Source organism: Macaca nemestrina, chromosome 1, assembly GCF_043159975.1.
Source record: "Macaca nemestrina isolate mMacNem1 chromosome 1, mMacNem.hap1, whole genome shotgun sequence".
Lineage (NCBI taxonomy): Eukaryota > Metazoa > Chordata > Mammalia > Primates > Cercopithecidae > Macaca > Macaca nemestrina.
The window spans coordinates 75808772-75836304 of NC_092125.1; the positions used below are offsets into that span (position 1 = coordinate 75808772).

The window sequence follows — 27533 nt, forward strand, 5'->3', positions numbered from 1 at the left end:
GAAAACAGTTTCAATCCTTTCCACCATGTTGATAGATAAGAGAAAGTGATGCATGGATGATGTCATTCTGACTATACAAAGAGATGGGAATTTGTCCCTATCTTAACTCTTAACTCTATCTTAACTTTTTTTTTTCAGTGCCCAAACTTTCCCTCAGTGTCCCATCAATTCTTAAAAATATTTTCCTGGATAAGATAGAGGAAAATATACCTACTCCAATAATAACTCATCAGGCTGGGAAATATCCTATATAAAACTTCCTTATACTGCCTAGTAAGAGCTAGACATGCAAATTTAAACTGTGAAGACAAGGCTTCTCTCTCTCTCTTTTTTTTTTTTTTTTTTTTTTGAGATGGAGTTGTTGCCCAGGCTGGAGTGCAATGGCATGATTTCGGTTCACCGCAACCTCCGCTTCCCAGATTCAAGTGATTCTCCTGCCTCAGCCTCCCAAGTAGCTGGGATTACAGGCATGTACCACCATGCCCAGCTAATTTTGTATTTTTAGTAGAGACAGGGTTTCTCCATGTTGGTCAGGCTGGTCTCCAACTCCCGACTTCAGGTGATCCGCCCGCCTTAGTTTCCCAAAGTGTGGCGATAACAGGCATGAGCCACCGCGCCCGGAAGACAAGGTTTCTTTTTTGGCCACTATATAAACTAAGGATCATGGTGGCAAATCGAGGATTTTTGAATTCAGCAGACTAACGTGATGTTGGCTTGGATAGACTGAGGATTACAGGAAAAGAATGAAGAGGAGAACTATTTCTTAACCTCATGCATTTCTCTCTCTCTCTCTCTCTCTCTCTCTCTCTTTCTCTCTTTCTTTCTCTTTTTTTGAGACAATCTTGCTCCGTTGCCCAGGCTGGAGTGCAGTGGTATGATCTCGGCTCACTGTAACCTCTGCCTCCCTGGGTCAAGCGATTCTCCTGCCTCAGCCTCCAGAGTAGCTGGGACTACAGGCTTGCACCACCACACCTGGCTACTTTTTGTATTTTTGGTAGCGATGGGGGCGGTTTCACCACGTTGGTCAGGCTGGTCTCGAACTCCTAAGCTCAGGTGATCCACCTGCCTTGGCCTCCCAAAGTGCTGAGATTACAGGCATGAGCCACTGTACCTGGCCCTCATGAATTATTTCTAATTTCTAATAATGATTTACATCAATAGTGCCTGGCTTATTTCTCAACATGTCACTGTGACCTGTTTTATAGTCTTAACATTCAGAAATATTTTAAAAAGTAAGTATTGAAGTAGAATTGGAATTAAGTATTGTGTAATAATAAGCCCCAAAGAAATAACGGTTAGTTACCAATGCTGTTTTCTTCTACTTCTAGAAACGATTAAGTCTATCCCACAATAACTTTCTACTCTTTAAAAGTGCACATAAACTTGCTTTTGAATTTGCATTCTTGAATTGTAGGAGAGTATTCTAACAAAGATTTAACTGACCTCCTTGTTTCAATGAAAGGATACTAATAAGCATATTTTTTATCCTAGGCATTTAAACAGGATTGTAACAATTATTCAAAAATGGTGGAGAAGTTTCTTAGGCAGAAAGCAATATCAACTAACTGTGCAGGTAAATATAAAATGTACATATGTTAGCATTTGAATTGTACAATATGCTGCAATTTATTCACCTTAGTCATATTTCCATATAGTTTGGAAATTACTGATGATGAGTATTTATGTAAGGACAAAATTGGGCTTACTTTCTAGTATGAGACCTCTTCTTGAAAGCATTTTCTGATATTTCCATGGATAATTGACCCATTTTTTTGGGTACCCAAACTACACTGATATTATTTTTGCTTGAAGTACTTTTCACAGTATATGCATTTATGCTTATTTATTTATGATTGTCTGTACTTTGTAGATGGTGAGCTTTTTGAGAGTGGGCACTGCAGCCCACTTCCTTTTTGGATCACCAACATTTTAGGCTAATGCCTTTCCCAGAACACAGTCAATAAATATCCTCATAAGGACGCTAAATTGGTCAAAGCAAACAATAAGCCTTCTTTTGTCTTCTCTTCAGGACTTTCTGATAAATTTTGTTTCATGGGTGTAAATAAGATTTAACTAATTTAATAAATGATGTATCATTCCAGAATGGTTTTTTATGGAAAGTTAAACATATTTGTGGATATATCACAAATTTATTTGTGATTAATTATTATTGGAAAGCAACAAAGATTATATGGTACTTTTATACTAGCTATTGTTTATTAAACCACTGCTGTATACCAGGCATTTTGTGTAATTATTTAATTCGTATGTTAGGATACTTATTAAAAGTAACTGTTGTTACTTTTAACAAGGAACAGGCTAGGAAACTGAGTCTCATCCACTTGTCCATGAACGCATAATGGTACATTTAGTATACGTAGCAACCTTACAGTTGCTATAGAAGTTTTTACATTGGGCACAGTTGTCTGGTAATTGCCAAGATCCTCTGCCTAATCTCCATAAGGACAGAGACTATGTCTCATTAGCGTTGCACTCTCAGAGCATGGTGCCTGGCATATATTAGATAATTAGCACTTATATCAATGAATAGAAGAATGAACAACAATTCTGTTTCTACTATGCTGTGCTCCCTTTACTGGTAGAAGCCAAAAATTGATACTGATTGGTCATCAGTCTGAGTATAGTAATTTTCTTTTTTTTTTTTTTTTTTTTTGAGACAGAGTCTCACTCTGTTTCGCAGGCTGGAGTGCAATGGCATGATTTCATCTCACCGCAACCTCTGCCTCCTGGGTTAAGCGATTCTCCTGCCTCAGTCTCCCAAGTAGCTGGGATTACAGACCCCAGCCACCATACCTGGCTAATCTTTTTGTATTTTTAGTAGAGATGGGTTTCTCCATATTGACTAGGCTGGTCTCCAGCTCCTGACCTCAGGTGATCTGCCTACCTCGGCCTCCCAAAGTGCTGGGATTACAGATGTGAGCCATCATGCCCAGCCAAACTTTTTTTTCCCTTATCCTGTCTTGATTTTGGTTAAAAACATCATTTTAAAAAGTAACTCTTTGAACTGCTCTGAAATCAAATGCATCTATTTCTGTTTCTGCTTAACATTTTGGAAAGGAAAAATTGGGAAGAAGATGTAACTTATAGTTACAGAGTATATGCTAGGTGCCAGATACTGTGGTAAGCATTAATTATGCAATATCTCTGAGTCTTGTACCTACCTTTTGACTCTCACCGAACTGTAGAAAGAGCACAGGCTTTAGACCTGATGACGGAGGTTTGATGACTGTGGGCAAGTTATTTAACCTTTGTGGACCTTGCTTATGTCCCCTGTCTTTAAAATGAAGATAAGAATGTGTGGCGGATTTTTGTTAAAATTAAGTGAAACACTGTACGTAAAATACTCGGAACTGTGATTGGCACCTAGGCAGTGCTCAAAAATGGTAGTTTTTCATTTGTGACGCTGTTGTTAGTATTATTCAAAAACTATCAAGGCAGTTTGCTTGGAGTAATATAAGTGAGAGATTTTCAAATCAGATTAGCTCCAAATTTTACATTTCTCTCACTTATGCATAATCACGTGATGATTTTATTATATGTGAGTGAGTGTAGTGTGTGGATAGATAGATAGATACGTAGGCATACGCTTTTTATACAGTGACTCAGGAAACCTCCTATGTTTTGAAGCTTGTCTTGTTTAGAGTTAGTGACAATAGAAATTAGGAGGACAGCAAAGAAACACAAAGACAGATGTCTTTAAAGCTGTATTTATAATAAATAGGAAAGAAAACTGAAGAGGGAAAAGAGACTTTCAGGGTTTAAGTGTAGATATTGGATTCACTATCAATCCATCTAAAGTGCTATTCAAATGATAACCCTAGAATCTACAACTTGATATTTTAGAATATTAAAGGTGGTCAGGATAATTTGTATTTCCTTCATATTGTCTATGTCTCTGTGTTTATATACTAAAATTAATATAGTTAAATATATACTCTTCTATATTGTTGAAGAGTTAAATTTGCATGATCTTCATGAGATGCTCTTCTGAAAAAATGAGTGTGGTTGTAGAAACAATAGTTTTAAGAATCTTTGACAATTGCTGACATTGGATAGAGCCAATGGAAGCAGATGAAGTCAGATAAAAGGAAGTGTTATAGATGTTTCCTGGGCATAATGTCATATTCTTAAATAGTGAAGGAGAGATTTGATTTTTCTTCTTTTATTTTTTCAATTTGATTGCCAGGAATTTTGGTAATAACCTTTTATCTGGTATACATATGAAAAACCTGTATTTTCTATTTAAAGACACATAAAACCAAAGAATTCCATTGGCTACAGTATATATTCCATATTCTAATTTATACCATTTTGATACAGAAGTTTTATTTCATATTTAGGTCCATTTGTCTCACAGCTATGGAAAAAATGTAATCAAATATCAGTGCTTCTTTTGTATGTGAAATTCCTATTGATGGCTTTTAAATACTATTTTTAAACATAAGTTTTCTTACTCCACCTTCTTTCTCCCTTCCTTTTCTTCTTTCTTTCCAATTTTGACATATGATCTTTATTTATTTATTTATTCTTATTTACTTATTATTGTTATTTTTTTGAGACAAAGTCTTGCTCTGTTGTCCAGGCTGGAGTGCAGTGGTGTGATCCTGGCTCACTGCAACCTCTGCCTCCCTGGTTCAAACGATTCTCCTGCCTCAACTTCCCGAGTAGCTGGAATTACAGGGACCTGCCACCACGCCTGGCTAATTTTCTTGTATTTTTGGTATAGACAGGGTTTCACCATGTTGGCCAGGCTGGTCTCCAACTCCTGGCCTCAAGTGATCTGTCTGCCTCTGCCTCCCGAAATGCTGGGATTACGGGCATGAGCCACTGTGCCCAGGTGGCATATGATTTTTAAAATTTATTGTGCTATCATTTACATTCAGGCCACTTTAAAATAAATTTTAAATTTTGAAAAAATAATCAGATTTACAGAAAAGTTGCAAAACTAGTACAAAGAACTTCCATATATTCTCCACTCACATTTTTTTAATCAAGTGAAAAAATTCGCATTATTTCCTCTTCTCTGTATACATTTTTTCTCTATATACATTATTTTATTCATTTGACACAAAGTTACAGAAGTTATGTCCCCTTATCTCTCAATATATTGCATGCATATTGTTTACATAATCTTTTTTTTTTTTTTTTTTTTTTTTTAAGACAGAGTCTCGCTCTGTTGTCCCAGGGTGCAATGGCACAATCTCAGCTCACTGCAACCTCTGCCTCCTGGGTTCAAGCGATTCTCCTGCCTCAGCCTCCCGAGTAGCTGGGACTACAGGTGCCCACCACCACACCTGGCTAATTTTTGTATTTTTAGTAGAGACGGGATTTCACCATGTTAGCCGGATGGTCTCAATCTCCTGACCTTATGATCTGCCCACCTTGGCCTCCCAAAATGCTGGGATTACAGGTGTAAGCAACCATACCCGACCTTACATAATCTTATTACAATATTAAAATCAGGAAATTGACATCTGTACAAAACTATTGTATAGACGCTATTCACATTTTACTGATTGTACCAGTAATGTCATTTATAGCAAAAATTCTTTTCCAGGGTACAAACTAGGATTTCACTTTGTAGTTAGTATTTGTTGTGTCTGTTTAGTCACCTTTAATCTAGAATAATTTTTTAGTCTGTCTTCACTTTTCATAACCCTAATATTTTTGAAGAGTACAGACTAGTTTTTTTTCAGATTATTTCTCAATTTTTGTTTGCTAGTGTTTCTTCAGTGTTAGATTCTGGTTATGCATTTTTAGCAGAAATACATCTCAATACATCATATTATGATGCATATGTCATCAGTTTGTCCAATAAATGTTGTTAACTTTGTTTAAAGTAGGGTCTCTCGGGTTTCTACACTATCAACTTACTATTTGTCTCTCATGAGGGGATATTTAAATGCTATGTATACATCTTTTTCCTCATTAAACTTTTGTGTGCTAGGTTTAGCATACAATGATGATTCTTACCAGAATCAATTATTACTATAGTGGTCCAACAGTGATTTTCTAATTCCATTGTTTCTCCTACATTTACTTACCAGCATTTTGCTATAAGAGATTTTCCTCTCTCTCATTTATTTATTTATTCATGTATTTATATGAGTATGAAGTCATGGATTCCTATTTTTTTCAATGGGTGGGTTATAGTCAACTACTCTCACTAAATGGTTTGGTGCTCAAATAGTCCTTGGTTTTCTCACTAGGAGCTTCTTCAAACCAATTTTTGATAGAATCTTATTACTTAACCAGGATGACCAAGAAATTAAGGTATTCTGTGGAGTAATGAGCACCTTTAGTCCCATTATTTATAAGTGATCGAGGTTGTATGTCAATGGTATGGACAAAGACAGTAGAGTATACTTGTGCATATAAGACGTTCCTGGGTTGAAGCGATTCTCCTGTCTCAGCCTCCCAAGTAGCTGGGATTACAGGTATCCCCCCACCACACCCGGCTAGTTTTTTGTATTTTTAGTAGAGATAGGGTTTCACCATGTTGGCCAGGCTGGTCTCGAACTCCTGACCTCAGGTGATCCACCCTCCTTGGCCTCTCAAAATGCTGGGATTACAGGCATGAGTCACTGCACCAGGCTGAGACCTCTTTTTAATCAAACATATAAGAGTTAATACATTTCAGTAACTGTTTTCAAAGTATTCACCTTGGGAATGTGTATTTATTTTAATGATGCTGGGGTTGCTGGTTAAAAAAATACTTTTAAAAGTTCAAATAATAAGCCACCTAAGAATATTTGTTTTGTTACTTTAGCATCTCAACTGGATTTGATCAAAAAGGGTATCACCCAGCATAATCACCAAATGATTCTCCAGATTGGGATCTAATTATTTTTTGGTTCTTTTGAAAACAAAATCAAAACATGAAGCTTTTCCTCATTTAGATTGGTTCGTGATGGTTTTTAAATCTGGTAAGCTCTAAGCTCCTTGAAGATAGGTCTGATTTATGTATGTATGCATGTGTGTATTTATTTATTTTCACCATTGTGTACACACTGCCTAACATAAGGCATGAAACAGAATCATAATGGCATCTCAATAAATAATTCTCAAATGAGATTAAAATAGCTCCCATTTCTTGATTGCCTAGTGAAAGTGTAATATTGCATTAAGCATTTTACATTCTTCATGTGCATGCCAACTATGGATAGCATTACACCAACCCTATGAATATCATCACTATTTTATAGCTGAAGAATCTGATGCTCAGCTTCCTTCCTCAGGGACACACTGCTATTGCTGTTATTACTATTACTGTTATGTGGAGAAGAGTTCTCAAAGTCAGTTTGACCTGATTTCAAAATCCTTATATATTGAGCTGGTAGGCAATTCAATCTCAGCCCTTATTGGGGATTTTTCTCCTTATAGGGAGGTCCTGTGGGACTTAACCTGTGCCAGCGTATCAGAGGTTCCTGCCTTCATGGAGCCTTCATTCAAAAGATGTCCACTGTCCAAGACATTGTGTTTGAACCTTCCAAGTTAATCCTTAGAAGACTCTATGGCTGCTGAACCACATTAAGGGAATGGGAATTTTTACCAGAGTTGATATCCCTAGTGCTTAGAAGCCCATCTTCCCCACAGCTGCCATGAAGCTTACCCCTAGAGTTTTAGCCACCTCCCAGGTGAGGTAGGGTCATTTATAAAGAAAAAGAAGTTTAACGGACTCATAGTTCCACATGGTTGGGGAGGCCTCACAACCATGGTGGAAGGTGAAAGGCATGTCTTACATGGTGGCAAGCAAGAGAGAATGAGCCATAGGAATGCCAAATGCTGTATTGCTTCATATCAGAAAGCTAACATTCAATTCGTTCCTAGGCATGTGGAATCTTTCCTCTCTTTTCATCCTATGCCCACACCACTTCTTTTACACCTCACACTGCTCTGCCCACCTTTCACCAACATATTGCCTCAAAGCTTAGGTTTTAGAAAAACAAAGCCAGGAATGGACAATCACATGTAAACCTTCTGAAGCAAGAGTGCATGAAATGATCTGCTATTTTCTTGGGTTGGGCAGTGGAACATGAGTTGAGGATACTGTTTGAACCTCTGCACTGTCACACCCTTAATCCTATATTAAGTTTGCTTAAATCATCATTTTCTTAATTTATGCTGCATAATTTTTTTGGCCTTACAGTTATATATAATAATAATATCATACAGTATATGATTAAGTTATAAAATGAATGGTATAGAACAGTCATTTAAAAACTTTTGTAATAGAACCACCTCTAACTAAAATTTTAGCAAAATTCTTAGTCCTATGTGTAAAAGAGATATGATCTAGTTTGAATGTTTGTCCCTGTATTAGTCTGTTTTCATGCTGCTGATAAAAACATACCTGAGGTAGGGTCATTTATAAAGAAAAAGAAGTTTAACGGACTCATAGTTAAACTATGGTTGGGGAGGCCTCACAACCATGGTGGAAGGTGAAAGGCATGTCTTACATGGTGGCAAGCAAGAGAGAATGAGCAAAAGGAGGAAAAGGCCCCTATAAAACCATCAGATCTTGTGAGACTTGTTCACTATCTATGAGGACGGTATGAGGAAAACTGCTCCCATGATTCAGTTATCTCCATCCAGCCTCACCCTTGACACCAGGGGATTATTACAATTCAACGTGAGATTTGGGTGGGGACACAGCCAAACCATATCAGTCCCTTCTAAATCTCATGTTGAAATATAACCCCAGTGTTGGAGGTGGGGCCTGGTTGGAGGTGTTTGGGTCATGGGGGAGGATCCCTCATGAAAGACTTGGTCCCCTCCCCACAGTAATGAGTGAGTTCTGGTTGTGTTAATTCATGTGAGAGCTGATTGTTTAAAGGAATCTGGCAGCTTGAACTGCTCCCTCTTTTGCCATATGACATGCCTGCTCTCCCTTTACCTTCCACCATGAGTAAAAGCATCCTGAGCCCTCACCAGAAGCTGAGCAGAGGCTGATACCAAGTACAGATGAGCCAAATTGACCTCTCTTCTTTATATATAAATTAGTCTGTCTGGGGCTGGGTGCAGAGGCTCACGCCTGTGATCCCAGGACTTTGGGAGGCCAAGGCAGGTGGATCACAAGATCAGGAGATCGAGACCATCCTGGCTAACATAGTGAAACCCTGTCTCTACTAAGAACACAAAAAATTAGCCGGGCGTGGTGGTGGGCACCTGTACTCCCAGCTACCCAGCTACTCTGGAGGCTGAGGCAGGAGAATGGCGTGCACCCAGGAGGCGGAGCTTGCAGTGAGCCAAGATCGCGCCACTGCACTCCAGCCTGGGCGACAGAGGGAGACTCCATCTCAAATAATAATAATAATAATAATAATAAATAAATAAATAAATAAATAAATAAATTAGTCTATCTCAGTATTCCTTTATTGTATGCAAAATAGACCCATGCAATGTATAGGCAGTGCAACTATTTTGGAAGCTAGACAAATGCAACTGCTTCATTTCTTTTCCTGTGTTTTCTATTGTCGCCTGAGCCACCAGGGCATGATTTGAAAGCCACTGATTTAATTTGCTTGACTCTGGAAGGATCTCTGGAACGATCACACACAAAAAACCTGATGATATTAACTGCCTGGGGGGAAGAGAACTGAGCAGTTGAGGGACAGGCATGGGAGAGAGACTTCAATGTCAACTCATTTGTAGCATTTGAATTTTAAACAATGTGAATGTATTATCTATTAAATAAATTAATTTAAAAAGAAAGTCAATTTAAAGGAGACTTTGCCCATCAAAACACACACACACAGACACACACACACACACAAATAGAGGTAATAAGTATTCAGGTGGGAAGTTAGCATAGGCTCTGAAGGTCAAGGAAATGACACTTGTGCTAACCCTTGGGAAGAAAACATGAATGAAATTTTGAAATTAGGAATGAGCATAACGTATACAGAAACAGATAGTTGCTCTAAATTATGCAGACAGTGGGGAATAACAGAAGGTTGGTAAGGAGTTCAGTGTGACTTTTATAAAATAATTTTATATTAATATATTTTTAAATGATTTTTTAATTTAAAAATAGTTTTTGCAAACACTGTCTCATTATGTCATGAGCAATGGTTCTGTTAAGAAGAATGTGCAGGTGGTATCTGTTTTATAGATGAAGAAATTGGTACTTAGGGAGACTAAATGATGTGCCTAGGGTTCTCAGCTCCTGATCCATATTTATCTATATAGATCCACATACTAAATACTAAACGTCTTCTCTAGATGTCCCTCAGGTGGCCCAAATTGGCTCCTCCTATAGTCCTTTATTTCAGGTAAATAGTACTGCAATTCAACTAAAAATCGAACCCAAAGAAACAGTCATCCTAGACTCTCTACCACCTCTTGTTCCCTACCCCACCTTCTATTGGTCATCAAATCATTTTTACTTTCCCTCTTAAAAGTCTCTTGATTCCAAACTAAACTGCATCATTTTACTGCCATGCCTGTAGTCCTCCTTCCCATAGCATACAATGTAAAGTCCTTGCTTTTTCACATGACATGTGAGGTCTTCCATGGTTTAACCATTGCTTCTTATTTAATGCCACTTCTTGTTATACCTATATAAATATGCTTTAGTCATATTCAACCACTTGCCATTGCCCAAATATGCAGTGTCCTTATCACCTAAAGATTTTTGGCAAATGCTGTTCCCTCTGCCTGGAATGCTCTTCTTTACTCTAACATGCCTCTCATTGCTCTGATTTCCTACATATCCCTCAAGACTTTACGTGAAGATCAACTTTTCCCAATCTAGTAGAAAATAAAATTCAGGAATACTGAAAATATTAATTTTGTCTTCTTAAATGCTTGTCATGTGGGCATTTGTCTCACTGATACATTTGCTTATTTACATCTCATTTGATTGGAAGCTCCTGGGTAGCAGTGATGAGCCTATTTATTATATCTCAAAAATATCACAGTGACTGACACATAAAAGGCCTACTGAAATTTTTACCAACTGGATAAATAAATGATTCTCAGGGATACAAGTTGGAAGATGTTTGCTATGGTCAATGTAGATGATGATTAACATCAATATGTGCCAGGGTGGATTGTATTCTTGTTCAAAATTAGTCATCCCATCTCCCCTTCTTCATAGAAAGGATGATTCATACCCATCCCACTGATGTGGGGCTTGGCTGTGTGTTGTGAGCAGATGGGATATACGCCACACCCAAACTGAAGCTTTAAAGACGTGTTCTCAGTCTTTCCCTCTGGTAGAAGAATGGCATACCTTAGATCCAGCTTGCTCCTTCAACCTTAGGGCTGAGATGAAGAGATATGTGGGACATAGCTACAGGGAACCTTAGCTCACATGCAGTGTGAGTAAGAAATAAATTTTTGTTGTTTTGCAACCTACTGCGATAGTTGTATTTTTATCTCAGCAAAGCTGATTGATAGTTATAATGATAACGAAAGCAAGGATGTTTATAAGAAACATTCTGAATGGGTTACTTGGTTATGCTTACAAAAAGATGTTTGGAGCTTTTGGAGTTTGTTATGATGTTAGTACACCTCCATGTGGTGATATCTTGTAAGGCGATGGTGCAAACTCAGCAAAATCTCTCACACATCAAAATTAGAACTCAACAAATATTTGTTAAACCAAACTATTGAATGGGAGCCTAGATTAAAGGTTGGCACTGGAGATAAAATTCTAGATCCATAGTTATAAGATGACAGGAGTTTCTACCTAATGAAAAAAGTATGTGAACAGTACAGAATGGTGTCTAAGAATTGAGGCTTGTGGAATGCATTAGGTAGGATTTAGGAAGAGGAAAGGGAATTAAAAATGAGAATAAACAGGAAAATACAGTGATATTATATCACAGGAATCAGAGGAGAAAACTTATAGGAAACTTGGAGTTGTCAACAGTACCAAATGCAAAGTTGAAGCAGAAAGAGGACTGTGAAAAGATAGAAGTTCTAGGATCTCTTTAATGGGGAAAGTCAACTTTCCTCAAAATTCTCCTATACCAAAATATTTCTATCCAGCTTTTAAATAATTCTCATGGTGACATCAAATAGCTTATCAAGTCCTAAAGGGTCATGTGCTCTGCACTACAGTGACTTCATTAACCCACAATAATAGAGCTATTCCAGTCTTGTTTTGTGATGTGTTTGGCTCTTTTTTGCTTCCTGTATGACTGTTGTTTTTGTTCTTCTTTTCAACTTCCATTTTAGGCCTTTCTGCTGACTTTCATGCTGCTATATCTAGCAACATAACCCAAATTTGCCTATCTTAGGGGTACAGAACTGTTGGGTCACAGCTGTGAAAATTCTTTCCTATTATTGAGGATGTGCTCTGATTCTTCTTTTTATTAGTAACAAACTTATTGTCACCTGGTGCATGTGCTCAGTGCACATGCATTTTATGCATGCTGAACTCTTGGTTTTTTACTGTGGCCTGTTCATTTCATTGTACAATCAAAAAGTCCTACTATGTGGGGACCCATCTTGTTTTAGCTGTGTAGTGTTCTAGTTAGCTTTTCCTTATCCCTTCCTTACCGCATTCGTTTCATAAATGGGGAAATAAAAATAAGTCATTCTTTTAAACAATAGTACCAGAAAAATGTAGAAATATCCTTTAATTTGCTTCTTTTAGAGCACTAACAATTTGAGAGTTCCCTGAGTGAATTTATCTGTAAAAACTAAATAGGATGGCTTGTACATATTTTGTTATACTTTTAAATTTGCTTTCCTTTTTTATATTTTATCATTACTCAATTTACATTATGTTTAACATCAAATGTGCTATTTTTGAATAGTCTGAGAGCAGAGAAGTATAAAGGCTATTGTAGTACATAATTAGTTTGATATGAGGTGTTATAAAATAATGATATATAACTGTAGTCCTAGACAGGTCAATGTTACGTTTTTAAATTGAGATCATCTAGTGAAGAACATATATATGGCAACCACATTAAAACTCAATTTAATTAAAACTTTTTGTTGAAATGTATTAATAGCCTATGGTAGAGCTATTTAATTTAGAAAAATTACAAAGATTAATTTACAATAAAAAAGAAATTAATCAAATTACAAACATAACATTATATTGATGAAATCAAGGTTCCCAGTATTCATACATGGCTTACCATTATAACACTTCTTTCAATGTTTTCATTTATGATTATTTAAAAGAGGAACAATGAAAGTTTTATTAACTTTAAATGGGAAAAAAGATTACATGTACCATCAAATTCCATTGTATGTTGTTATGATAAATGCCAACAATTTGATCTTTTCATGGTTGGCAAAAATGTATAAAATACCAGTCACTAGTTGTAAAACTGATAAGAGATTGACATAGTTGCTTCCATAGATGTTTTTCTTTCTCTTCATTAGATGAACACATGTTTATTTTTAGATGAGAAAATGCCCAATATTTTTGATATTTTTCTTTATAGGACTTCTAAATCAGTTATAAGATAATAAGGCAGCATTCTTCACCTTGTAGTGTCATACCAGAAAACTGAAACATATATATATATATGTTTATATATATATATTTTTTATATATATTTTTATATATTTTATATATTTTTATATATTTTTAATATATATATATATTTTTTTTCCTTAGGGTCTAAACTCCAAAGAAAGGACAACTTAAGACTCTGAGTTACTAATATTAATTTAAAACTTTAACAACACATTTTCATCATAATTATAAGTTTAGATTTGGTTCACCTAATCTTGAAGATAATATTACTGGTAACTGGGACAAAGAATATAATTGTCTGTTAATTCTTTTTTATGGAAAAAATGGTATTTTAAAAATGAACTGTTGAGGCCAAGTGCAGTGGCTGATTCCTGTAATCCCAGCAATTTGGGAGGCCAACGTGGGCAGATCACCCGAGGTGAGGAGTTCGAGAACAGCCTGGCCAACATAGTGAAACCCCATCTCTATTAAAAATACAAAAATTGGACAGGCATGGTGGTGAGCACTTGTAATCCCAGCTACTCAGGAGGCTGAGACAGGAGAATCAGTTGAACCTGGGAGGCAGAGGTTGCAGTGAGCCAAGATCTTGCCATTGCACTCCAGCCTGGGTGATGAGAGTGAAACTCCATCTCAAAAAAAAAAAAAAGAACTGTTGATAATGACCAATTGTCATCAATTGCCAGCAAAGAAGGCAAAACGTATGCACAAAATACTCATAATTACTTGATTAGAAATTAATTTAATAATTATACTCAAAATTATGAAATGTGGATGGCTAATATGGAAATGAACAAAAACTCAGGCTCATCAGATCTGTTATCCATCGTGCATGGCTTCTAAAGGTTTCATTCTTATCACTTTAATGCATATATTTCTTTTGTATTTTTCAATCTACCAAATGATGCCAGTTGATCTCATCGTGTTATCTAGATATGTTACTCAAAATTATTATAAATATATATTACTTTAAATGTTTTGCTCTTGAAATGGTTGATCATTTCATCCTTGAAGCTCATATTTTCTTGGTTTTCAACCAAAATGCTCAACAATAAAGGAAAGATTAAATAACTTATGGTATGTTCATATAACAAAAAAATACAGTTATTGTATATTGTACATGAAAATATGTGAAGAAGGATTTTAAAACTGAGGAAAAGAAGAGATCTGTACTAGATTTGTTTCGAGTAGGTGAAACAGTCTTTTAATAGAAATTAAGCCTCTAGGGCTTCACAGAGAAGAATTTGAAGTCTGGGTCTAAAACAAGAGGTGGAATGGTCATAGTTGACAAAGTCTGGAGCATGCTTTGAGAACATAAGGCTAAACTGAAGCGGGGGGTCATTGGGACTGGAAAAGGTGGTTAATTGTAAGATTAGGGAATTGAATGTGCTGTTGACATGAATATGAAAAGTCTTGGGATAGTGGCAGAAGTTCCAATGAAGAATAAGACTTTAACCTAGGTGTCAAAAATATTTTTTTGAGATGGAGTCTCACTCTGTTGCTGAGGCTGGAGTGCAGTGGTGTGATCGCTCACTGCAACCTCTGCCTCCCAGGTTCAAGCAATTCTCCTGTCTCAGCCTCCCGAGTAGCTGGGATTACAGGTGCCCACCACCACGCCCGGCTAATTTGCTTTTTTGTATTTTTAGTAGAAACAGGGTTTCACCGTGTTGGCCAGGCTGGTCTTGAACTCCTGATCTCCAGTGATCCGCCAGCCTCAGCCTCCCAGAATGCTGGGATTAAAGGCGTAAGCGACCATGCCTGGCCCAAAATCTTTGTACCCTGTAGCGGGAGCAGGTTGGGAGGGCAAGAAGGAGAGATAAAGGATAGTGAGATTCAGAAGCCTAAGAAGTTCATCCTACTGGTTTGACATGGTTTGAAAGTACCCTTGGAGTTAGAACGCTAGCTTTTTATTCCAGTTGGTAGCACTTGTAGTAGGGAAGAAAAGGTAGTTTCTCCTATAAATAAATGCTTATAAGGATAACAGGGGAGATATGATTTGGACAGCTAGAAAGGAATGGTAAGACACTTCAGGCAAACAGTCACATGAATATTAAAGTGGAGAAGAAAAAAATGTGCAGTAATTTGATCAGATTGCGGTTTAAGGGAAAGGAATAGGGAGACATAATTGGAGAAAAGCAACTGGCACCTGATTGTGGTGAATTTTGCTTATCACTTTGACCTGTAAGAGAGTAGTTCTCATTTGTCCCGCACCCCCATTGTAATTCACTTGATAGAGAAAAACGAAACTTAAATACAGGATATACTCTCATCAGTAATCATTATCCTACTAGAGAAATAAAAAAGTTAAGTGTCATGTGCCTTAGCTTGTAACTTTAAGTGTCATGTGCCTTAGCTTGTAACTTTATCTCTCTCTCTCTCCTAGTGATCTGAAATACTCAAGTGTGTTAGTTTCATCAGTCAGCCCAATTAGGATGCCTTGCTTTAAGCAATTGGAAACTATTGAAATTCTATGATTTTAAAAATTCAAAAAAGGAGTTGATAAAAGCAATACTTCATGAAATTAATCTAGAAGAGGTGTTCCAAATGGATTAAACATAATATTAAGCAGGTATGAAGACTGTAGGTTGTTCAGTCATAGGAAAAGAAGACTTGACAAAGCCCAGGGATTAGTTGGAAATGATAGGTAAAAATGAAAGAATCAAATCCTCAATACAAAATAGAAAACCAACATAGCCAGTGGTGAAACTGAGTTCTCAGAAGTTTGTCTTACAGGCAGGATAACATTCAAAATACTTAGCCATGTGTAAGTAGGGTCACTCATCACAGTTCATGGACAACAAATCAGAAAGGACACCAGTTATAAATAATAAGTATAACCTCTCTGGTCTAATTCCATTGAATAAGAGCTCAGTCTAAAAGATCCATATGTGTATCAACCAGTCAGAAAATTAATTATGTTTTCAAAAGGAATATATTCCTTCTAAAAAATTTCAGAAGCTTTCTAAAAATTGAGCTAGGTAATATGACAAAGGCCACATATAGCTAACAAATGGGTGATAATGTTCAAATGCTATTTTTTAATCCCAGGAATTCTTCCTATCCTATCTGATGTAAATGTAAGACATCAATTCTCCCAGTCTTTCCTGTTCTTTTCCCCTCCCTCTTTTTCTTCATTTATTCAACAAACATTTGGTGAACATCTAAAATTGAGCACCATGTTTCCACTCCAATAAAACAATCTACTTCTGTTGTACTTAATTTTCACCTCAGATCTTTAATCTTCCCCTTTAAAGTAGACTTGATAACTTGATGATAAAGGAATAGGTAATTAATAAATAAGAATATTGCCTGCTGAGACATTAAAATGGCTTGTCATTCTTGGATATGTTATTAACATTTGGTAGGTATAATATGCTTTCCAATTTCATGGAATGAAAAAAAAAAACTTTTAAGACAGAATTGTAGAAAATAATTTTTTAAGAACTAGAGCCTTTCTATGAGTTATATTTTAACTGTTCAAGTAACCCAAAGGGTTAATGTTAATATAACAAATAATCATCATTTTCAGAATATAAAAACAAAGATAAAATTTTACAAAAGTTTAAAGTGTTTATATGTATCTCTTAGAAAGCTTATGGAAATGCAGTTCACATTCACATGTGATTTGTTTTTAGTTTTTAAAAAAATTATGGTGAAATATGTGTAGCATAAAATTTACCACTTCATTTTTAACTGTGTTATTCAGTAGCATTAAGGATATTCACATTGTTACATAACCATCACCACTGTTCATCTCCAGAACTTTCTCACCTTCCCAAATTGAAACTCTGTCATGTTAAATAATAACTCTCCTTTCCCTCCAGTCCCTGGTAACCACTTTCTACTTTCTGTCTCTATGAATTTGACTATTCTAGTACCTCATGTAAGTGGAATAATAAAATACTGTGTTGCATATGCTTCTTTCAGTACTTTCTAAAGCATCTGGGCTAGACAATTGGGAATAAATGTGGTATCAATTAGTGATATCATGCTTAATCAATTAATTAAGAATGTTATATGAGAATCAAAGTGCTTTCTCACCTCTTAATACAGGATTCAGAATTCTTTGGTTCAAAATCTGAATCTCTTTTTCCTGTTAGTTTGTAATAAAATTGAGCCCTTTATACTTTTTGGAATTTTACTTTTTTTTTTTTTTTTTTGAGACGGAGTCTCACTCTGTCAGAATGTAGTGGTTCAATCTTGGTTCACTGCAACCTCTGCCTCCCGAGTTCAAGCGATTCTCCTGCCTGAGCCTCCTGAGTAGCTGGGATTACAGGGGCCTGCCACTACGCCCAGCTAATTTTTTGTATTTTTAATAGAGACAGGGTTTTGCCATGTTGGCCAGGCTGGTCACGAACTCCTTACCTCGTGATTCGCCTGCCTTGGCCTCCCAAAGTGCTGGGATTACAGGCATGAGCCACCAGGCTCGGCCTGGAATTTTACTTATAGTTAAATTACATACAAAATGTGTAACATGGGCACTACTGATAATCCCTTTCATGATGACTATTAACTATGTCCTGAGCACCTTAGATACTTTATCTCATTTTACTCTTCATGACAACTCAATGAAGCATATAATGACCAGTTTTCTAAGAACGGAAATCAAGACTGAGAGACTTTCAGTAAGTTGTTCAAGGCCACACAGCTGTTAAAAGCAAAGCTAGGAATTGAACACAGGTCTGTGGCTCAAAAGCTCACACATACACTCTACTGTTAACTAAACAATGATATGATAAAGACAAGAAACATCCTTTTCTGAACCCAAACTTTTGGAAATATATAATATCCAATGTATTTCTTCTTTATAGAAATGTTTAACAGCAATGTCTGCTTCAATATGATGTCAAGAAATACAGTATTAAAATAAATATTTTAAATCACCTCAAACACCAATTATGCCTTGCTTACAATCATGAAGAAATAGAATTTAAAATGAAGAAACATTGTTGTGTTCATTTGTAAATAACATATTGCAGCCAACTGTTTCTTAATTGCTCAGACAGTTGATAAATAATCCAGCCCTGCTGCTCTCCACAGACAATTTGCTTTGGATCAGACCAGGCAATTCAAACAACACTAATTACAGTGAAACCCTTTTATATGAATTTCTGTTTGTCACGGGGCAGAAAGCCCCTTTATAAAGAGTTAAGGCACTTTTTTCTGATTTTTGCCTGAAACATAACAATTATTACCTGGGCTCAAGTTATACTGAATAAATTTCGGTTGAATAAAAATGGATGAAGTTGTATATCATGTTAAAAGTATGTATCTCATTGCTTTTATTGTTTGTTGTACAGTCATGAATTATTTTAATTTTATATTTTTAATTAAAAGATAGAACAGATGGGGAAGCTTTATTTAAATAATATTTTCATTGAACTAAGCTACGTTGTTGAATGATTTATTGTAACAGAAATTTGTGTATTAATATATAGATGTGTCTTTACTGGAGAGAAACCAACACTTCAGGAAGTCTTCACTATACCAAGGGATTCGCTGTAACATGATATCATTGTATTTATGATTTTATGGTGTTAAAATGAATATTAAATGAAACAAAATTCCCAAGGATTACTCAGGAGGCAGCTAAGTACATAACATTTTGCATAGATGGTTGGAAGGCACAATTTTGCTCCATCACTGCATCCATATCCTTGAACGATTTCGACTGAAGGCAGCATTTCTTTGAATTTTTCATTAAACCAGACGTCTTGAAATATGAATTCCTTTTATGTTTCTGTGAGTTTTGGCTAAAAGAACCCCAGTGAATAAATCATACAATACTACATGTCACCAGCACTTGTGAATATTTCTGCTTTGTTATTCTATTCTCAGTAGAGCACCATTGATTATCAAACTCAGCGGAGAGCATTTTATGATCATATATCTCCATTAGCTCCTAGTTTGACTACCATAGATTTTTCTGGTTAAGCTTGCATTATGTATTAGGAAGCCTATCTCTTCAATACAACGTTTGATTTCATTTTTCTAAGGCTAGAACTCTTATTATGTATTATGTATAAAGATTCTTATCTTTTATATGTAAAAATAGGCTGCACTGTCTTTGTGTAACTGAAATGTATGCCATCTTTTTTTCTTGATTCACAGGTAGCATATTATACTATGATGATGAATCTCTACAATGCAATGGCTGTCAGGGTAAATATTTCTTCACTTGTTAAACAAATGAAAAGTCAATTGTGCCCTGAATTCACTTTTAATAAAATGAGCAAAGCAGAATAATGCAAATTTGATTGATATGCTAATGGTAAAGAGAGAAAGAGTATGTAGTTAAAAAGTTAGTTATGCTAAATAATCTTGGCAGTATTAAAAATTAGAGTAAAATGTAAAACATGTAATTATAAATGCTTATGTTTTAGAATGTTAAATATCTCTGAGCCATAACTAGAGAAAGACTTAAATATTAATGAAGCAATGTATTAGTTTCCATATGTCATATAGAATACATTGTGATAAATAGATGAACATGGTTCTGGAATATAAGATTCCTGCCCAATACAAATCAATTAGAAATTATTCATATGATTTAACAGTAATGAAGTCAGTTTCCAGCTTAGAAGTTTTATTTCTATCATTTCTGTATTCATTTTTACTGTGTTGTTTTCCTAATAGAAAACTGAATTTAGCAATTATGGAGCTTGAACTCGGTTTCTGTACTGATATTGGGAACGGACACAACAAAAATATTATTTCTTTTGTTTCAGACAATATGATAATAATTTAATTGCTAAGCTATTACAAATGGAGAAATTTCTTAAGTGAATTTCATTAGTGTCCTTAAAATCTATGTTGCCTTATATTCTTTTTCATTAATCTGTTAGTTCTTCTGCAAATAATGGATTTTATTTTGAGTGAGGCACGGTAGTAAAATTCTTTCAGAAAGTGCTGGAGTGAACCATAGTGGGTAAGATAACATTATTTTGACTCTGTATTTTGCTTTAGAAAGAGGCTCTTTCCTTTTCAGGTGAGTGTGCTGGTAGTCTAGCCGGCTCACTCTAGTATTTCTTCATCCTCCTCTCTGCTTGCTCTCCTGGAGTTTGAGGAAAAATATAAAAGGAAGAAGTAGATCTTCCTGCTGCTTCTCTTGAGCCAGAGGCAGATACTCTAGCTGCAATGGGCTATTTACCTTTCTCAGTAATATTCATACAGGAAAACAATTTTTCTCTTTTAATGGGAATACTTTGGACTGGGGATTTCAGAGATTTTGTACCGCTTTGCTATAAACCTAACCTCAGAGACTAAAACACCATTGATTATTTTCTGCTTACTTCATGTCAGATGTGTCTCCAAAGTAAAAAGTCATAGATGACTGAGAACCTAAAGCAGTTAATGACCATTTAGCTATCTCCACTGGTCACCAGGGGAGATTGTAGAAGAATATTCTTCCTGTCTTCTGTGCTACTAGGGAGAAGCACAGAAGATAGGGTTAGAAAGGTGCGTACTTTTGTGTATTATTTCACCACAAACCTTCATATCGAGTTCTGGTCTGACTTATTAAGGTTTCTTTTTCCTAGACTAAACATATGTAAGAAATTCACATCAATACAAGTCCTTTAGAAGGCAGTTTTTTACTTATTCCAGCATATACTAAAAGCTCAATTTTCCAATAGCATCATCCAATGTCAATTTATCTTTGATTAATGTCAATGGACAACGTTGAATTTTACCTGAGTCTTGTGATCCTGGAAAACAACAAAGGTTAAGAAATCCCCACACCTGGCTGGGTGTGGTGGCTCACACCTATAATCCCGGCACTTTGGGAGGCCAAGGCAGTTGGATTACCTGAGGTCAGAAGTTCGAGGCCAGCCTGGGCAACATGGTGGAACCCCACGTCTACTAAAAGTACAAAAATTAGCTAGGCATGGTGGTGGGCGCCTGTAGTCTCAGCTACTCAGGAGATTGAGGCGGAGAATCCCTTGAGCACGGGAGGCGGAAGTTGCAGTGAGCCGAGATCCCACCACTGTACTCCGGTCTGGGTGATAGAGCAAGAATCCGTCTCAGAAAAAAAAAAAAAAAAAGAAAAAGAAATCCCCACACCCTTTTCTGTTTTAGAAACAGCTTACTGCAAAATAATAATAATAATAATAATAGAAAAAGGAAAAAAGTTACTCTTCCCTTGTATCAATTAGATATATACAGGGATGCTCCACTTTTTTACCTATGACAAGGCCAGGTGCATTCCCTCCAAATTTCCATTCTTTACCTCACAAATGATTAGCTGAATTGCTTGTTCCTACTGATCAATTGGAACAAAATGTCTGTTAACCAATCTGTGATTTAGCTTCTCTCCCTCCTCTACGTCCCTGAGCCTTGGCCAGCATGTAACATCTTAATGTCCTCTCCTGATAATAGACTGACTTTAGGATAAAAGATTCTCTGATCTACTATTCAATCATGCCACCCTTTTATCCCACTTCTCCACCTTAGATTCCTTCTAGCCTTGTTTTACCTTCCTAGAAAGGAAAAATTCTTTGTGCCTTACTCTTGACTTGCTTGTAAATCTTGTGGTCAAAGTGCTCTCCCTATTGCAATAGTCTGCCTCTGAAGATTGCAGTAGTCACCCTCCCACTTCCTCTTGCAATACTCCTTTCAAATAAAGTCTCTCCCTTGTAATTCTGGATCCTTTTTCCCTTCCCCTTCCTTTCTCTTATGCTTCCCTCTGCTCCCCTCCCTACCTCTCCTGTCCACTCCTATCCTCTTCTTATTGCCTTTTCTCTCTGACACAACATTTTGGGATATCAGAGTAAGGGTGGGAATGCAGTAGGGATTAAAGTGAGGGGAGGGAGGACTTAGCATTTACCTGGAGGTTGGAACAGTCCACTTAGTGACACTCAGAAATTTCTGCGAGGCTGTGTGGAGCACATAAATATTACTATGGGAAATTTCTAATAGAGACATTTCTCTAACAAAGAAGTTCAAAGTCACTCTTCAGAGGTTTGAGATGGGTTAACCTGGTAGTAGACTATGTGCTACTTCATGTTCCTAAGCTGAAGAATCAGGAATGAGGCTCACTGGCATAAAGACCATAAATGATTCCATAACAATGATAAGTTTATAGCATTGGTTGATCCAAGTGACCAGTGACCAGAACTGAATCCATCAGTGGACTCCAACCAATTTATTTGTAAGTGGATTTTTGCAAGATGGTGCTCTTAAAATTCTGCTACTTGGAAGAGTGAGTGGCCAAAGAAACCAATGTGTGGCCCAGATACCTTTGTGTTGTGTACATCTGAAGATTACAATCCTAACTGGATACCAGTAGCTGAAGTTTTATTTCTAATACATACAAATCTGCTTTTTCAGTTCATAAGCTACCTGGTAACTTAGTTCAAAATTAGAAGTGAATGGCGAGTGTTCAAAAGAAAGAATCTCTAACGGTAACAGATAACTACCAAATATCTATATGGCCAATTGTATCCAGACAGATATATAGGTACCCAAATTATGAATAAGACCTTCATGAATGACATATAAGAACAAAACTTTTGTCTTAATTTTCCTTATGAACAAAGCCTATTGTAAGTTATATATATTTGGCTATTGATTGCTACCATGACAACTAAAATGTATTCAATTGTCAAAGAGGCTAGTGGAACATTTCTGAAATGGCAGGAGTTTTACAAATTTATTTATAGCCTATCCATCCCTAAATAGATATCACTCTTTTGTAATGAAGAACAAATTATATGTATGTGATTTTCTTTTATGTAATATATATTAATATCCGGATTTCCTGCATTTAGTTTTAAAGGGTCACCTTTTCTCTAAAGACTTTATGATGCCCCTACCCCTGCAGAATTCATCACTTTCCTTTTTTATGTTCCTGTTTTACCATCGACATACTTCTGTTATAGAACCTGTAACATTTTATTATCCTTACTAATTTACATGCCTGTCTCCACCCCACCACCTCCTGCCCCCCTACACACTGTAAGTCTCTTGAGGCCCAGATCCTTTCTTCTTCATCTTTGTATCTTCAATGCTTGGCTTATAGTAGGTGGTTAAATAAATATCCCTGAATAAATCAATGAATGCTGGCCTATTCTTTCCTAAACAAGGAGTAAAAAAAAGTCCTTTACTTTAACACATTTTTTCTAAATTTCAAAGCGCGTTTGTTGCAAACTATTTAAGCCTTTGCTGGGGGATCTCTAAGCCTTTTGTGATTATCTGACTATACTATAATGATGGAGATAAACTGGACTTGCTAAGGTAAAATTCAGTTTGCGCAGTTCATATGTAAATAGAAGACTTCACGAGATTCAGGATTTTGCTGAAGTGTCATAACGCATACGGATTTGAAGGAGGTTTGCTATGATATAAGCTGCTGTCAGAACCCACAGTATGCCTTTACAAAACCCCTGTTGCTGATTTGCTGCTAGGCCAGTGACAGTCAATTAATACAGCAATAAATTGCTCAGTAAATTTTTATCTTAGCTCCTGGGGCCCTATTCCTCCTGTTTCTCTGTGACACTTTATTTCCTTTTTAGTCTTCAATTTGACTTTACTCCAGTTAGAGTTCTGCTGTTCTTCCAGCATCTTTTCTACTCCATTGTGGATCCTATTTAAATTTGGCCCCCAACTTTTATTTTCAGTTCTCTTTCTTTGAACAGCTGTTAGTATCTTATGCAAACGCCATGAGCTGATTCCGTTGCATAAGTCATTTCTCTCCCTCTACCATCTAGATGTACAATTGTATATCTTCTGACAGCCTTGTGTAAAACTGACCCTCCATTTTCTATATAGCGAGCACTTGGATGTCATCTTAGCCCTCCAAATACTGGGCTTAGAGAGTCCGGTTTCTGACAATATTATAAAGATGAGGGTAGGAATTACTTATGTGGGGAAAACCCATTTAAAAATATCCCCAGGTAGTAGAGTTTAGTGGAATTATTTTTTCCATCCTAAGGTCTATTTCTTGTCCCTTTTTCGCATTACCTTGATTCATAGTTTTCAATATTTAGTGTTTTCTCTTGCTTATGGCTTTTGCTGATTGGCTGACCCCATCCAGGAAGAAGTCTGTCGTACAAACGACATATATCTTATACCCAATTCTTACATTTGTAGGGGGAAAATAACCCAGGACCAAGATTACATGCATTCAGCCTCAACCTTGTTGCTGACGTCTCTATTTTTCCAATAGAATGACTCCAGATTCTGAAACTTATTCTCAGAGAATAAATAGCTATAGCTGGGGGATACCACCAGCTATACAGTCAGTGTACTGTAGTCAAACTGACTGACAGTGAGGAAGCAAGGATTTAAAAAAGGTAACTTCCCAGATTCTGAACTTGTTAGGCTGAGCTCTGGCCAGACTTCAGTGGATTCTGTTTCCTTGGTTCTCTCTCTTTCTAAGGACTTCTTATTTTATTTATGCCCTCTTCTAGATCAATGCTCCTTTGATTTGTGATGCAGGATTTTTCTTGGTCCTTTTGCAGGGATTATAGCAGGAGGTGCCTCATCGACTTGGCCTGCCTGGCTGTGCCTGGCTTGTGCTCCAGCCACTGGCCGCTGCGACTGCACGCTCAATCCCTGGCTGGAGAGTGTGTATGAGCAAGTGAGTGCAGGGTCTGTCCAGCCATTCTCAACACCAGCACAGGGGCAGGTTCCATTCAGGGCTTGCGGCTGGACTAGGTGTGTTGTCCAAGGGGAATGCGGTGGTGCCCAAGCAGAGGTGCCCACAACCCAAAGCCCCAGAAGGGGTGTTACAACAGGCTAATTAGCTCCTTTAGTTCTGCCATCTGCAGCTGGATGGATGGTGGTGTGTTAACAGCTGGGTCAGTCGCTTGTCCTGCTCTGGCCTGCGGCTCCGGGGCTGGTTTGGCCCCACCGTTGCTTCCTATGATGTGGAGCAGCTGCCCGAAGGTGGTCTCTCACCTGAAGTTGGGTCATCTCCCCCAGTGTGACTGAGTCTGGGATTTTTATAGGCACAGGATAGGGGAGCAGGGAGCTGTAGGTAGTATTGGAAAAGGCAATTGCTGAGTGGGTAAAAAACATTATTGAGAAAGAACCAAGTGGGAAAGGGCAGGCCAAACAAGAACAGAAGTTCTCACTCCGGGTCGTGGGTTTTATCTGGAACCTGCAGTCTGGTCTTTCAGCCTTCCAGCTGTTTTTGGCTTAAAGGTGGGGTTTCACTGCTGAGGCATTTGTCTGACTCCTGCCGCAATTATATGGGTATGTTGAGCTTTGTAGAGAAGGAGGATGGAGAGTAGATTAGTAATGTTCCAAGAGTGAGATTACAGTTTGTTGGAATGTGGGGGGAACATTAGACTTATTTTTTCCTACATGGGATATAACACTGTGAAATTCAGTTTTCAACTGAATGCCCTGCAATTCTCCTGAAACATAGTTGTTTCTTTAATAAAGTTTACACTAATGTTTGTAAATTCGAAAGACTAATCTGTCCACTTCAACTTTGTTTTAGTGTGCAATTCATACTTTTGACATCAGTTTCTGATATGAAATGTTCATTGTCTTGTAGTATCCTACGAAGAGTTCAATTATGAGTAAATTATTGTGGCTGCTAATTTTTGAAAAACAAAATGAATCTCTGAAGCTAGGCAAGAAAAAGATTGCTATGTCATGTATTGTCAAATCTTGGTAGGTCAGAAGCACTGGTAAATAATAATAATGAATTAACAATTGTACAGCAGTTACTACTTTCCAGGCACCATTCTAAGTATTTTAAATATTTTAACTATTCTCTGTAATCATCATAACCAATTCTCTGAGGTATAGATATCATTAAGATTACAACTTAAAAGATGAGGAAAGGGAATCACAGAAAGGTATCTTGCCCCAAATCACACAGCTAGTAAGTCATAGTGTTAGACATTGAACGCAAGAGGTCTGGCACTCACATTTCTGTCATTGCTGGTCACTTGTAATCTTGGCTTTACTTCCAATCCTCTTTTTCTGAAAATATGGAAGAGAACAACTATACTGACCTAGACTGAGCTCTTAGGGACATTTCATTACTCATACCCTGTTTTCTTGGAAAACTGACCTCGTGGCCTGATAGTTCATGAGCATCCTTATTGGTAGTACATTTCATGCGGGAATTCTAAATTAAGTGACAATTAGCTAAGGAGTATGTTGAGGCATTCCAATGCAGTGTCACATGCTTCCCCTTGTAGACAGAATTAGATGGCCCATGATGAAAAATCTCACCATCTAAAAGAATATTCAGGCTGTGGCCTCCCCCATTCCTATTGCCAGCTTCAGGATTTGTCATCCATCATAAGCCTAGATGAAACACCCTTCCTGCTCCAATTTTAAATGGATTTTTGTGTAGGATGTAACAAATGATAACAAAGAGAATTCATCATTTCTTTGCTGGTTAAAGTCCAAGGTATAGATCACACAGATTTTTGAAATTTAAAAGTCTGTGTTTAGTTTCATTTATACCTCTACCATGCCTGTTTTGGACCCTGAAGCATCAATGGAAAAGAAAAGGGACTCTAACATTTTTGAAACATTAGGAACAATCACAAAATTGTTATTAGGACTGAAAAAGTCAACTTCTGTTTCTAAATTAATGTTTAGAGTATAGTAGTCTTTAATAAACTAAACATAATGGGGACATATAATCTGTCACAGACCTTGGAATGTAACGAAGGTAAACTTTATGGGAAATATTTATTCCTTTTAATGACTTTGAAAAGCCTCCTTTGTATCATGTCATACATCTTGACTCTCCCTTTGCCTGTCTGCCCTAAAACAACTGGAGCAATATCACATGAATGCAAATTTCAGGAAGTGCTGGTATGCAGCATCTTAGAGATCTCTCTTATAAAATGAATTCTGTCATACGTTTTTATCTTAGTTTCAAAGATCTATGAGGAATGAAAAAAATGGTAATAATCAAAAGCTTATAGAGTGTTAAAGAACTGCAGATGTAATTAATTGTTTCAAGTAAAATTCCTTTTACCCTGAAATCCCCGTACCAGTTATTGATCAATCACCTATACTTACTTAGTGAAATTCCACTGGAATCTGCAGTTTCAACTGATTCTTTATTATTTTAAATTATTTGACTTGATTATAG

General features: G+C 36.7%; 1 protein-coding gene across 3 annotated transcripts in view; it reads left to right on the forward strand.

Annotated features, from left to right (window-relative positions):
- LOC105493513 (spermatogenesis associated 17) overlaps positions 1–27533 on the forward strand; it is a 229857-nt gene that overhangs the window by 18125 nt on the left and 184199 nt on the right. For 2 of the 3 annotated variants that reach the window (XR_011614273.1, XM_011761190.2), the window contains exons 3-4: positions 1492–1573; positions 19577–19627. Coding sequence is in view for 2 of the 3 variants with exons in the window: in XM_011761190.2 (XP_011759492.1) it covers positions 1492–1573; positions 19577–19627 (133 nt within the window). In the remaining variant the exon portion in view is untranslated. The remainder of the gene's footprint in view (positions 1–1491; positions 1574–19576; positions 19628–27533) is intronic. The other variant, XM_011761192.2, reaches the window with a different exon arrangement.